General features: G+C 33.5%; 1 protein-coding gene across 1 annotated transcript in view; it reads left to right on the forward strand.

Annotated features, from left to right (window-relative positions):
• The first annotated feature begins 10,140 nt into the window (after positions 1-10,140).
• Positions 10,141-11,705, forward strand: part of LOC111613974 (trypsin 3A1-like) — a 5,536-nt gene continuing 3,971 nt past the window's right edge. The window contains exons 1-5 of the mRNA XM_023355329.1: positions 10,141-10,212; positions 10,311-10,396; positions 10,469-10,527; positions 10,601-10,716; positions 10,882-11,147. Of these exons, the coding sequence (XP_023211097.1) occupies positions 10,196-10,212; positions 10,311-10,396; positions 10,469-10,527; positions 10,601-10,716; positions 10,882-11,147 (544 nt within the window). The 5' untranslated portion in view covers positions 10,141-10,195. The remainder of the gene's footprint in view (positions 10,213-10,310; positions 10,397-10,468; positions 10,528-10,600; positions 10,717-10,881; positions 11,148-11,705) is intronic.

The raw sequence follows: 11,705 nt of genomic DNA on the forward strand, positions 1-11,705 counted from the left end.
GATCCATATTCTTTTTACAGATGATGCACAATACATTCTTACCATACCCTTCCTCTTTAGGATCTACTTCACCACAAACTGCGTGAACAAACATATTACACGATTTACACTTGTGAGCACTTGATGCTGCTTTTGAGCAAACAATACGGGCTTTGTCTTGTATAGTGCTCTTTACAGGCTCTGTACTAAACTGTGATGGCGATTCTGCTGAAGTTAAGAGTAACTCAGTGATGACTTCTGCAACTTGCAGAGGCGATCCCTTGGAGGTGCAGGGTAACTGAATATTCTTCACGACTGCATCATCAATCAACGGTATAGAAGGCAGTTTAAGATTACTATCGGTAAATTCTTGTATTTCTATAGGTGATTCTGTAGAAGCGGGGGATAATGGAATGTCCTCTTGAGTAAGATTTGACTGTGATCTCATAATCACAGTCTCTTGTGAATCTTCTAATTTTTTAAGGTCTTCTTCAGTTTTTATCGAATGTCAAACAATTCTCCGGCATGGACAAACTTTTTCAAACCTTTCTCGCGCATCTGACAACGGCTCAATGAGTTTTTTACAGCCTCGTACAGTCAACACATCACACCTTTGAATTATTTGATAATCTCGAGATGATTCTTTCTTCTTGGAAACTTTTATTTGCTTTACATCTTCAATNATGTGAATATGCGTTTCATCAAAATAAAACGCCCTTGTAATAGGCGAAAGCCTTCTACGCTAATAAAGATTACTTACTTACTTACTTACTTATCATACTTAGCTGCTCCAGATGACAATACGTTTCTCTAGATTCAATATTGAATATTAGCATTAAATTTCGCTAAAATTTTATATGTTAAAAAATGAAATTTAAATACAGATTTTCCTATGTATAGCTTTACTCATTAATAGAAAACATAATACGAATCAAATAAGCGTGTTTGTTCTCATAAAGATATTAAAAACTATAAAGAATAACTTTCTCTTTCAGTGTTCTTGTTATTACGCAAACAAAAGTAAGACGTGGAGACCTCATGTTTACAAATATTCTTGTTAGTTACACTTTCTATGTGTTTTTACGAGCTCATTATCAAATAAAAATTTTAATTTAACATTTAAACAATTTATAAACACGAGGGCTTCGGGCTTTCATTTTCAATCGCATAATACCAAGAAAACTGTAAAAAATGAAGTTAATTGATTTCTTCTATTTTTCAGAGCACTTGTGTGAATGAAAGTGTATATTTAAAATTAGTTTATTTATTGATGCTTTATACTTCGAAATTAATTCATTCCAAACGGCCGTTCGAACTATGAGTTGTTCAAAAACCGAATTAATTTTCTTTATTATAAAAATAAAAAGTGGATTAATCTATTTCCATGTACCGATACTTTATTTCGATAAACTTAAACAGTAATTACATATAATATAAGATGAAAATAACGTAATTAAATGTGTCAAATAATAAAATGAAACGTTTATACAATAAATAATATATGTAAATATCGTAAAATGAATGAATATTGCATATACTGTACCTTACTGCAAATTTGTGATGTATCGTTTCTATGGTCATTATACAGTTGTCTAAACACGATTAGTTGAGCTGTGTTTATTGTTAAAGAGGGCTAATTTACAATAAGTAATCATCTAAAACAGTAGATTTTGCTGTAATAACTGAAAGTTTCTAAGAACCTGTATTTCTTGGGAAGCATCAAGGATCACTTCTTCGACCATTGTGTCATAACGCGTTTCTCGCGCGGGTTTGTATTTTCGTTCTCCATTGTGATCTATAACATCGCTAAAGCTTCTTCTCCTTTGCTGTTTTGGTTGTGTAGCCTCATCGCCTTGAGATAGAATAAGTTCAGTCGGTTGTCTACATTTTGAGATATGATTACTGTTCCCTCGTTAGCTGATGTTCCTCACTGTTAAATAAAGAAACGAACAGTACAATTTGAAATAAAGTGATAGATATATAAGTAATATGAAATTTAAGATGATTATCTATACTATAAGTAAAATTATTAATTGTAATAAAAGAATTATTCAATAAATTAAAATAATAATAGTAATAACTTGTTTATAATAGTCAACAATGTTGTAATAAATACTTCGTGTTAAATCGGTGGTATAAAATGAAATGAGATGAATGTAATTTGAAATATAATCATAAGCAAAGCTTAAATAGACATATTAAAGCGAAGCATATAAAGGTCTACAACAGGAATGATAAAGATATTAAATAATCTAAATGTAGTTTGTGTTCAGGTAAATATCATAAAAAAAGAAATATTATCACACTTCAGCGAGATACATGTTATATCTAATTACCACGGCTGTGGAGTCGGAGTCGGAGTCGTGAAGTTTTGGTGTTTTAGCCGGAGTTGGAGTCGTCAAAAAATCGGCCGACTCCGACTCCTTTCTACTTCCCAACTTATTATGTATATAAAACGGAAAAGTATTGTAATCGTGTCAAATTTGACTCCCCAAGTTTTTCTTTTTTTTTAGCCAATCAACACGTTTGGAGTCCTCCCGAACCCCTGAAAAAGGTTAATAAAAGGGAAAAATGCGCGCCCGTGTGTGTATTGACATCTAATTTGTTTAATTTCTTTATTTTCTGTTCTGAGATATTAAACAATATCTCAGAATGGGTAAAGTTTAAGAATCGAAATGTGGCACTGTAGCTTGCGTATAAAAGGGCATTAATACTATTAAAATTTCGTTATTAATTAAAGGTCGACAGGGTGAAGCCATAAAAGTGGTCATGTGTCATATCTCTTAATGATTATTTTACTCGTTATTAGTTTTCAAAATTAAAAAAAAAATAAAACTCGTCTCTACCCTCAAAGCAAGCTTTTTTTGTCATTTTATAATAGTACAGTAAAACCCGTTAAGATGTCTTCGCCTAAGACATTATAATGTATATGGGGACACGATTTAGTTCAACCACTTTGACGCTTAATAACTTAATTCCTGTGTCCTCATCTGACTCCGATTCTGAGCACTCTGACCACAGAAATTATTAGGCTTCAAACAGGGTGAACGAAATCATGCCCCGCACACAAAGTCTAACAACCACACATATAGAAAAAACCTAGAATCTTTTGTATAACTCGAAATTTCAAGATGTCCCGAGTCGAAAAATATAAAAATTTGGGAGGGGTCATTTCTTGACCGAGCGTTACACATTCCCCATGTTATATATAACAGCCGGAAAAGTAAAAATTATCGAATACACGTTTATGTATTACTTAGATGCAGCGGCGGCCTTAACCATTGCGAGGCTCCGGGCGGCAGATCTTTGCGAGGCCCTTCTCCTTTGTGCAAAGTATGTGAATTGAAAGTAGGTATTTCTGATGATTGATAAGAAATGCAAAAGTTATAAATAAATAAATTTATTAATAAATGATTTTTGGAAAATTTTCTAGTGTTTGTTTTTCCTTTTCTTTTGGAAGGTGCCAGGACCATTTGGACCCCTCTGGGTGCGCCAACGACATTCAGCTAAGCATTCAGGTCCAAAAAAAATCCCTTATCCTTAACCATTCGAGTGTCGCGTTGCGTGAGTGATGCACGCAAGGCTTTCTTCCATGCTCATAATGGGTTTGGTCATGAAGCCACGAGGGACGAGCCCAACATATCTGGTGTACCACCGCCACTAAAAAATCCCCGGGGAGTTGANTATTAGAAAATTTATAAACATAAAGACGACAAATTATTATTATTTTTTTACTCTTTTCACTCTGTGGGCAAACCCTAATGGTCCTGCTATAAGAGTATAGCAGGCCAACTACAGTTCGTCCAGGCACACAATCAGGCGACCGGGTGGTGAGCGACTGGACCGGACATTTCCGAACAGACCAACCCCCGAAAAATTCCTAAGGATCCTTTGACCCATCCGGATTTGATCCTGGGTCATCCAGAGCGGTAGGCCGCCATCTTGACCGCTCGGCCATCCGGTCTAAGACGACAAATTATTAATGATGATAAACTAAGGTACATAAATGCTTTAAAAGATATACACAGGATTTAAAAATGAACCATTTCAACATACAATCTTTGTGCAGTCAGCTAGATTCATGAGACTTTAGGTAATCAACCAAGTGTTTCCAATCATACACTTCTTCATTGGATCCAATTTTCGTATTTTCTAGTCCGGACGTTCGACACGAAAAGCAGTAAACGGCATCCTTTGTTTGTGAATAAATCATCCAGCACCTGTCAAGTTTTTCACCATTAGCTAATATTTTACTGTGATGATATTCGTGAATCGCCGTCCATTACCATTTACAGGGAAAAAATTTTAAACCTAATTGGACCTTTTAATACAATCTCGGTTTGGTCTACATCAGTAATTGTTAATAGCCACAAACCTGGGTCATTTTGAGGAATCAGATTTTCAATTCTTCCAGTCATTAATGTAGACATAGACTCAGATACGTATTCTTAGCTGAATAGGGTTGACAGCGGCGGTGGCAGTGGTGTAAGAAACAATGCTGATGTTGACTCATTATCCTCGCTATTATTACTAGGTGGCAACAGCACCTATTACGATGTTGAAAGAATAATTTCAGCTGGGTTAGGGTTACAGTGCAGTAATGTGTCACTTTCAGTCAATGAAGGATTTCTAGAGGTTTCTTGACCATCACTTTTTATACATTTATGTAAAGACCCACGTAGATTTTTTTCTACCCGCTTTCTTTTGATAGCTCGTTTCCTTTTTGAACTACCCAACTCAAATTTTCTACCGGCATCACGATCAAGCAAACTCATTTCATAAATCTTGTTTCTCACATAAAACTAATTCAGAAATAATTTACAAGCAGTTTTACACAGTTTTTCTAACAATTCACTCTTTACCATAAGTATTGTTAATAACGTAAGATTCACTAAAACTTAATATCATGTAATGTTTATATACCTACTGAAAGATATGTGCCATTCAAACGATTATGTAACGCATACAGCTGCTAGCAAAATAAGCGTCAGGTGACAAGAATCGACGAACGAAATGAAACACGGGGATACCCCGAGCATAAATCGTAAACACCATGAATCACGAAATAACAAAACCGCGCGTTCAAGTGGGTTTTCTAAGCGCGAGGATCAGAATTCAAATAGTAATAAATTTTTCAAATATGTTTTACAGTCAAATTACAAAAAATATTATTCACTGATTAATTAATTAATTAATTTCGATATCGTTAAGTTCGATATCTTACTTTTTATACGAATGTGAGATTGAATAAATCTAAATGAAAAATTTTAATTAGGCATTTATTAATAATAATAATATATACTGTACTATAAATCAATCAAATTTATTTTATTGTTATAACTAATAAGCTCATTTTATTTTTAGCTATTGTGTATAGCTAAGGATAAAATAAAAACTTTTAAATATCAACTTTTTTCTACTCGGGTTGTTGCGCGAGGCCCCGGGCGATTGCTCTGCTCGCCACCCCCTGAGGCCGCCTGTGCTTAGAGGAGTCTTATAGCTTTGGAATATACGTTCTATCTTTATCAGAACTCTATTTATTGAATATTTGATTCTGAGGTCACGTGATGACATCAGAAATTCCGGGTCTCTTTCGGTAACAAGTCCGCCCCTGGTCGGAGTCGGAGTCAGATGATAAGGAAAAGTCGGAATCGGAATCGGAGTCGGTAGATTTTTACGCGACTCCACAGCCCTGCTAGAATCAATTAATTTTATGGAAGAAACCTTTCAAACAGCCGTAGTCCAGCCAATCACGGGCTGTGATTGGCTGGACTCCTAAAAGCTGGATTTATAAAAACAGGAACGTATCTACCGTGTTATAGGGGGGGTCAACTGTATACACATATTAAATAGAGCACGACAAAATATCGAGCGATGGGGTTACAATGACTCAAAGCTACACTACTACTTAACTCTATACAAAGTGTCGATGCTAGTTTCTCTAGCTAACACGAGAGAGTTTACATCAAAATATTACGTGGGGTTGAGAGCTTCGGAAGCTGGACCTGAGTTCTAGCATTAGGTAGGGAAATCGAGTATCTTCTCACACAGACGTGTACGATGGAAACCATGGCTGTTCTGAATGACTAGATTGCAGCCGCGAATAATGTGCTACCTTCTTTTTATACTCGATAGGCAGGCCACCCGACCCTAATACGGACATATTCTAACAGCCGCTCACTGGGGCAGGTACTTTAACATCTTTTGACTCAGCGGAAGTGGAAAGATGTTTGTCTGATAGAAATTTGCCTTTCATGCCTTCCCACGATTTAATAAAATTATTTACTTTTTTATTTAAGATTTCTTGTAATATAAGTAATACAGTGGAACCTCGGTATACGTCTGCTTTAGAATACGTCAAATTCGGAATACGTCCTGTTTGGACAAAACAAATTTTGCTCGGTATACGACTTTTGTTCGGAATACGACTTAATTAAACGCGCCATCTATGAACAACTGTCGGTGTACTAGACCAGACTAGACGTTCGCGGTGCCACAGTTTATAACTTTGTTAGATTTCTTTTGATTTTAATTTGTAAGTAAAATTTTATTATTAATCATGAATTGCAAGAAGGGAAATGAAAAGCAACAGAAAACTAAAAAAATGACTAGAATCACAACTGAAAAAAGAGATTGTTGAGGAACATAAAGGTGGCATGCGTGTTCGAGATTTTAACTGTTGCATACCATATTCCGAGAACGACGATATTGACAATCGTGAAAAATAAAGACATTATTAAATCTGCTAACGTTGCGAAAAGGGTTAAATCAATTTCTAAACAGAGATCGAAGACATTAAATCATGTTGAGAAATTGCTTTTGCTTTGGATAACTGAAAAACAGTGTGCTAGAGACACCGTATCGGAAGCAATTATTTGCGAGAAAGCTACAAAAATACATGCTGATCTCATGAAAAATCAAGCAGGAACTAGCCAGGAAAGCGAGGTGTTTAAAGCCAGCCATTTTTTTTTACATTAGAACGAATTAGTCATTTTTACATTACTTCTTATGGAAAAGGTTGATTCGGTATACGTCCTATTCGGTATAAGTCCAACAATCAGGAACGGATTAAGGTCGTATACCGAGGTTCCACTGTATTTAATTTTTCTGTATTGTATTAAATATATTAAATACTGTAATGTAAGTATCCGTATCTTTTGAATTGCATATAATGTTATAGGATTTATTTAATAAAAATATCGGCTATTTTTAATGAAATTTCTGTATTTTCTGCTGTGTAGGTAATTATTTTAGAGTTAATGTTTCATTAAAATATGAATATTAACTTAATAAAATATTTGGAATTTATTGAAATTGTTAGATATATCAGAAGTCGAGTTTAGAGAAATATAAAATGTTTGACACAACATTGAAAGTTAATGAATACTTTTCCTCGAATTATCTTCAACCTTCTTCTGGAACATATTCCTAATTGGCTGGTCCCACCGGTATGGTTGCATTCGAATAGGAAAATTACATAATACAACATTACCAGTTTTTACAAAATATGATTTATTAAGAAGTTTTCGACTTCGACAGTGCCAAGTTTAAATATTTGGTCCAGGTTTCGCGAAACTTAATTGGTTAGCAGATCAGCATTTTATGATCAATTGTGAATGAAACAGTTTGTTAGTATCAGTTTTACAAAGTAATACGATATCTTATTGTAGTTTTTTGTAATACGGACGGGCTGACCACGTAATATTTACCGGGTTTTCTCCAGTCTGTAATGCCAGTTTCCCTAAAAAGTCCTCCCGGAAAGCATTCTCCTGGGCAGATCGCCCGAGTGTTGCGTTTGCCATAACTTAACAGAAGAAGAAACTTCAATTTGTAGTAATACGAGCGTGCATTTTTATTACGAGAAAAATTCCGAATTATCAGGAGCCGGAATAATGGGTTTTCCCTGTATGTTTGCCTTTAAAATGTTTCGTTATCGTTTTTTATAACTTTGCCCCAATTAATATTGTATGTTATTACATTACAAATCACCAGTGACCAAATCGTTTCGTTTCCCTGAACAATTATCAAGCAATAATCAAAATTTTAAAAATACAGTAAAGGATTTTTTTTAAAAATTAGTAAAACAATACCACATTGTCTTCACATTTCATCAAGTCCCATCACCAAGAACAAGCACTCTTTCAAGAGGCATAGGCAGACTCTAATAAAGTTCATCTCTTCAATGGAAGAATTTTCCTGGTAATTGGACATCATGAAATGTAAAAACGTATTTTTTTACTATGTCTCTTTACTCTTCAATCATTTTTAATTGGAAAAATTAACACTCAATCCTGATGAAAATAAACGAAGTACACTATAACCTCGATTCATGACCGTCCTATTCTTGAAGTTTCTCGTAAATTAAATTTCGTAAACAAGAGCAAGCTTTTCCATAAATTTTTATTATCGAAATTTGAATGTTATTACTGCATTAACCTAGTCATCCCAGATACGCAGGAAAAATACACTAAATGTCAGTGGCACGAAGGGCATTCGGGTGAATCCTCATCCATGAAGTAATAACGCTGGATGAAGCGATTGTTTCTTATGCGCAATCATACCAGGACGCTTCCTGCCGTCTGTGCTTGGGAGGATCGATCCCACAACTTTTATTACTTAATTTCCTGCAACTTGAAAATAGTTAATTATTCCAAGAACGTTGCCATAATTTTTACAGTTCGGCCTTCATTTTGGGTTTTAAACCAGTGTGATACAAGACGGAATGCGGTGGCTGACTTTACTGCTATGCCAATCATCTGGTTTCCCTTTATGCCTACTTTCCTGGATCCAAAGAAAATATGACATGGCAGCTTCTTGTTGAAAGATTGTATAAAATACGCCGGATCTTGTGCATGTCAGTGCTGTGAAAACTAAAGGGAGTTTAAAGATCTGATCGTTCTCATTGAGTTTGAAAGTATTGCAAACAAAGAACACTGCGACAGTGTTCGTTCGTTTACAATATGTTTTAGTGCTCAGCAGTTTTGCACAAAATACCGAGTCAGCCATTGGTAGTTGGTATGTTATCATACCGTCGTGAATGGTTACAGAAGAACCAACATGATTATGAAGTTTATCCATCTGTACAAATAAAAGCAAAACTTTTATACAGTACTTACGTTTTATCCCTGTTTACTGTTTCACGTACTGTATATATAGTTAGCTTCTTTCTTCCAAACTCTCTTTCGTAAAGTATTCGTACTTTTTACAAATGGAATCGTCAAACGTCTCGAACATAACCAGCATTCAGTTGCTTTCATTGAAACTAAATGCTGACTATCAATGAATTAATTCTTCCAACTCAATTTTTCTTAGTTTCTCTACTTCCTTCATCATATTGTTTGCAACAGCCCAAGTATTTTTATCACTTTCGAAATCTTATTCTAACACAAATCAATCCATATCACTCACAATGCAATAACTGTGAATTTCAAGTTACTGTTAGCAACAAAACAGAGACACTGACTTTTCTAGTCAGTGTCTTCTAAGCGAAATGGCCCAAAATTCGTGTTGACAGAGAAACGATCTACCGTTGAAAATAGAAAACCAAAAACTTATTTTATGTAATAAATGATTGACTTGGTTGATTTTACCTTTACCCCTACTTTATATCTCGCATCGTAACTAGGACTTACTGGTTTATCTCCACGATGGTGTTCGTGTCAGAGAAAAATCTGAACCTATTTATAGAAAATGTTCGACTATTATTTTTTTTTTTGGTGTTTTTAAAATAATGGTTATTAATTTTTTAATAATAAGCATTTACAAAATTTCACTACAGTTACTATCATAAAACTTATGTAATAAATTTGACGTAATAATTGTGTAATTACGTAGATGTATTAATGCCAACAGTAAATATTTAGAAAACTTAATATAAAAACTCTACACAGCTGCGAAAATTGGGTAAAAAATAAATGATTTAAGCAATAACATCGCTAAAAATAAAAATATTACAATTTACTTTAACTGTAAAGTGTTATTATATTAAACAGGAATTTTACAGATGATTTTCAAATATTTTTTTACAGTCATGTTTTAAAAACATTTTTGAAAGTCATTCTGATACAGGAAATAAATTCTAAAATACAATTTAAATCATGAAATATTTACTTAAAATTCTAATTTCAGCATTACACTGTATAAAAGTAATTCTAGTGTAATTTAAGATTATCATTCATATTCTTCGTACTTTTTGTCAGTTGGTATCAATAGCAATATGAATACTCATCTCAAGTAAGGCTTGTGGAAACATATTTATCTATTCATTAAGTCAATATAAATTATTGAAATTACTTTACTTACATATATTTATTGTCAATTATCTTTTATAGAGTTTTAAATCAAGCTTTGAAGATCTTTATATTCTCTACGATTCTCTGTTGCAGTGCAAATGCGGAGAAAAATGAAAATAAACGGGGTGAGTTAATTAACGATATTATTTTTTGTTCAGAAATGTTTATTAATTCTGATGATTTCGTGGCATTTGTAGGAATTGTACGAAGGATGATTGGTGGTAAGGATGTTGAAATTAAGGATTATCCATTTATGGTGAACTAAATATTATTTATCTGATTTTATAACTTAGTTGTAGAAACCAAAATAAAGAATATTTTGTTTCTAGATTGCCCTGTTTTTAGAAGTAAATGATATAGATGTTGAAGATGAAGAAACTTTTCTTGCAAGTTACTCATTGATAACAACCAAAACTGCATTGGGTGCTGCTCACCCAATAGCAAAGTATGTATTTTCTAATTAATTACGATGAATGAAAATAATTTAAAATTTGTATAATATTTATAAAAGTAATAATGTAATTATTTATACTATAATATATTTCGGTATAATATTATTATATATTTAAATCAAGTTTTCATATATTTATATCTTATCTGTATATCATAGTAAGGAACCCGATGAAATATATGGGTCAATTGGTGACAAAGATAAATTCCTTGGACAGAAAGTGTATTTCAAAGAATTAATTCCACATCCGTACTATAAAGGCGCGCTATTCCTTTATGACATAGCACTTTTAATACTAGATAGCGCCGTTTCTTTATCGAGCGGTTCTCTTCCTCCGCATGTACAAACAATCGCTCTACCACGTACCAATAAAGAATACTATTCAGGAATGGCAACGATGGTTGGATGGGGAATCATTGGAGCAGGTTAGTACATATTAAATTTTGAGAAATATCTATAACAATTTTGAATTTTACTTTTAAAGCAAAATAACATTACTACTTTTCCCTGTTTTAAATGCCATGGAAAATATTATGAAGAAGTATACAAATGTCTTTTTAATAAAGTTTCAAGTGAAGACTATGAAGTTTTCGTGTATGAATCATACACCAAAACTGTCACAAAAATAAACAGTAAATAGACAGAAAATATAACAAAATGTTTTAGCCAATAAAATCACTGTATACTTGCACGTTTTCGATAATACTATACCTAATATTAATTGTTAAATATATTTTATATCTAGAAAACATTCATTTCTGTAATGACTTTCCATTATAACATACAGTGCAATATTAGGGGAGATCGGGGCAACTTCGGCATGCGGGGCAAGTTTGTCAAGCGCTTTTTTTAAAAAACAAATTAAAAGGAGACTTTGGTTATAGGTTAGGCAGTTGAGTTTTATTGGTGGCTTGTTGAGTGTAGTGTTTTTATTGTTCTCCAACAAGCGTAGTTGAATTATCAAGCAAATTTTCATTTTCGTT

Source organism: Centruroides sculpturatus, unplaced genomic scaffold, assembly GCF_000671375.1.
Source record: "Centruroides sculpturatus isolate CEXI.00-Female unplaced genomic scaffold, Cexi_2.0 scaffold1559, whole genome shotgun sequence".
Lineage (NCBI taxonomy): Eukaryota > Metazoa > Arthropoda > Arachnida > Scorpiones > Buthidae > Centruroides > Centruroides sculpturatus.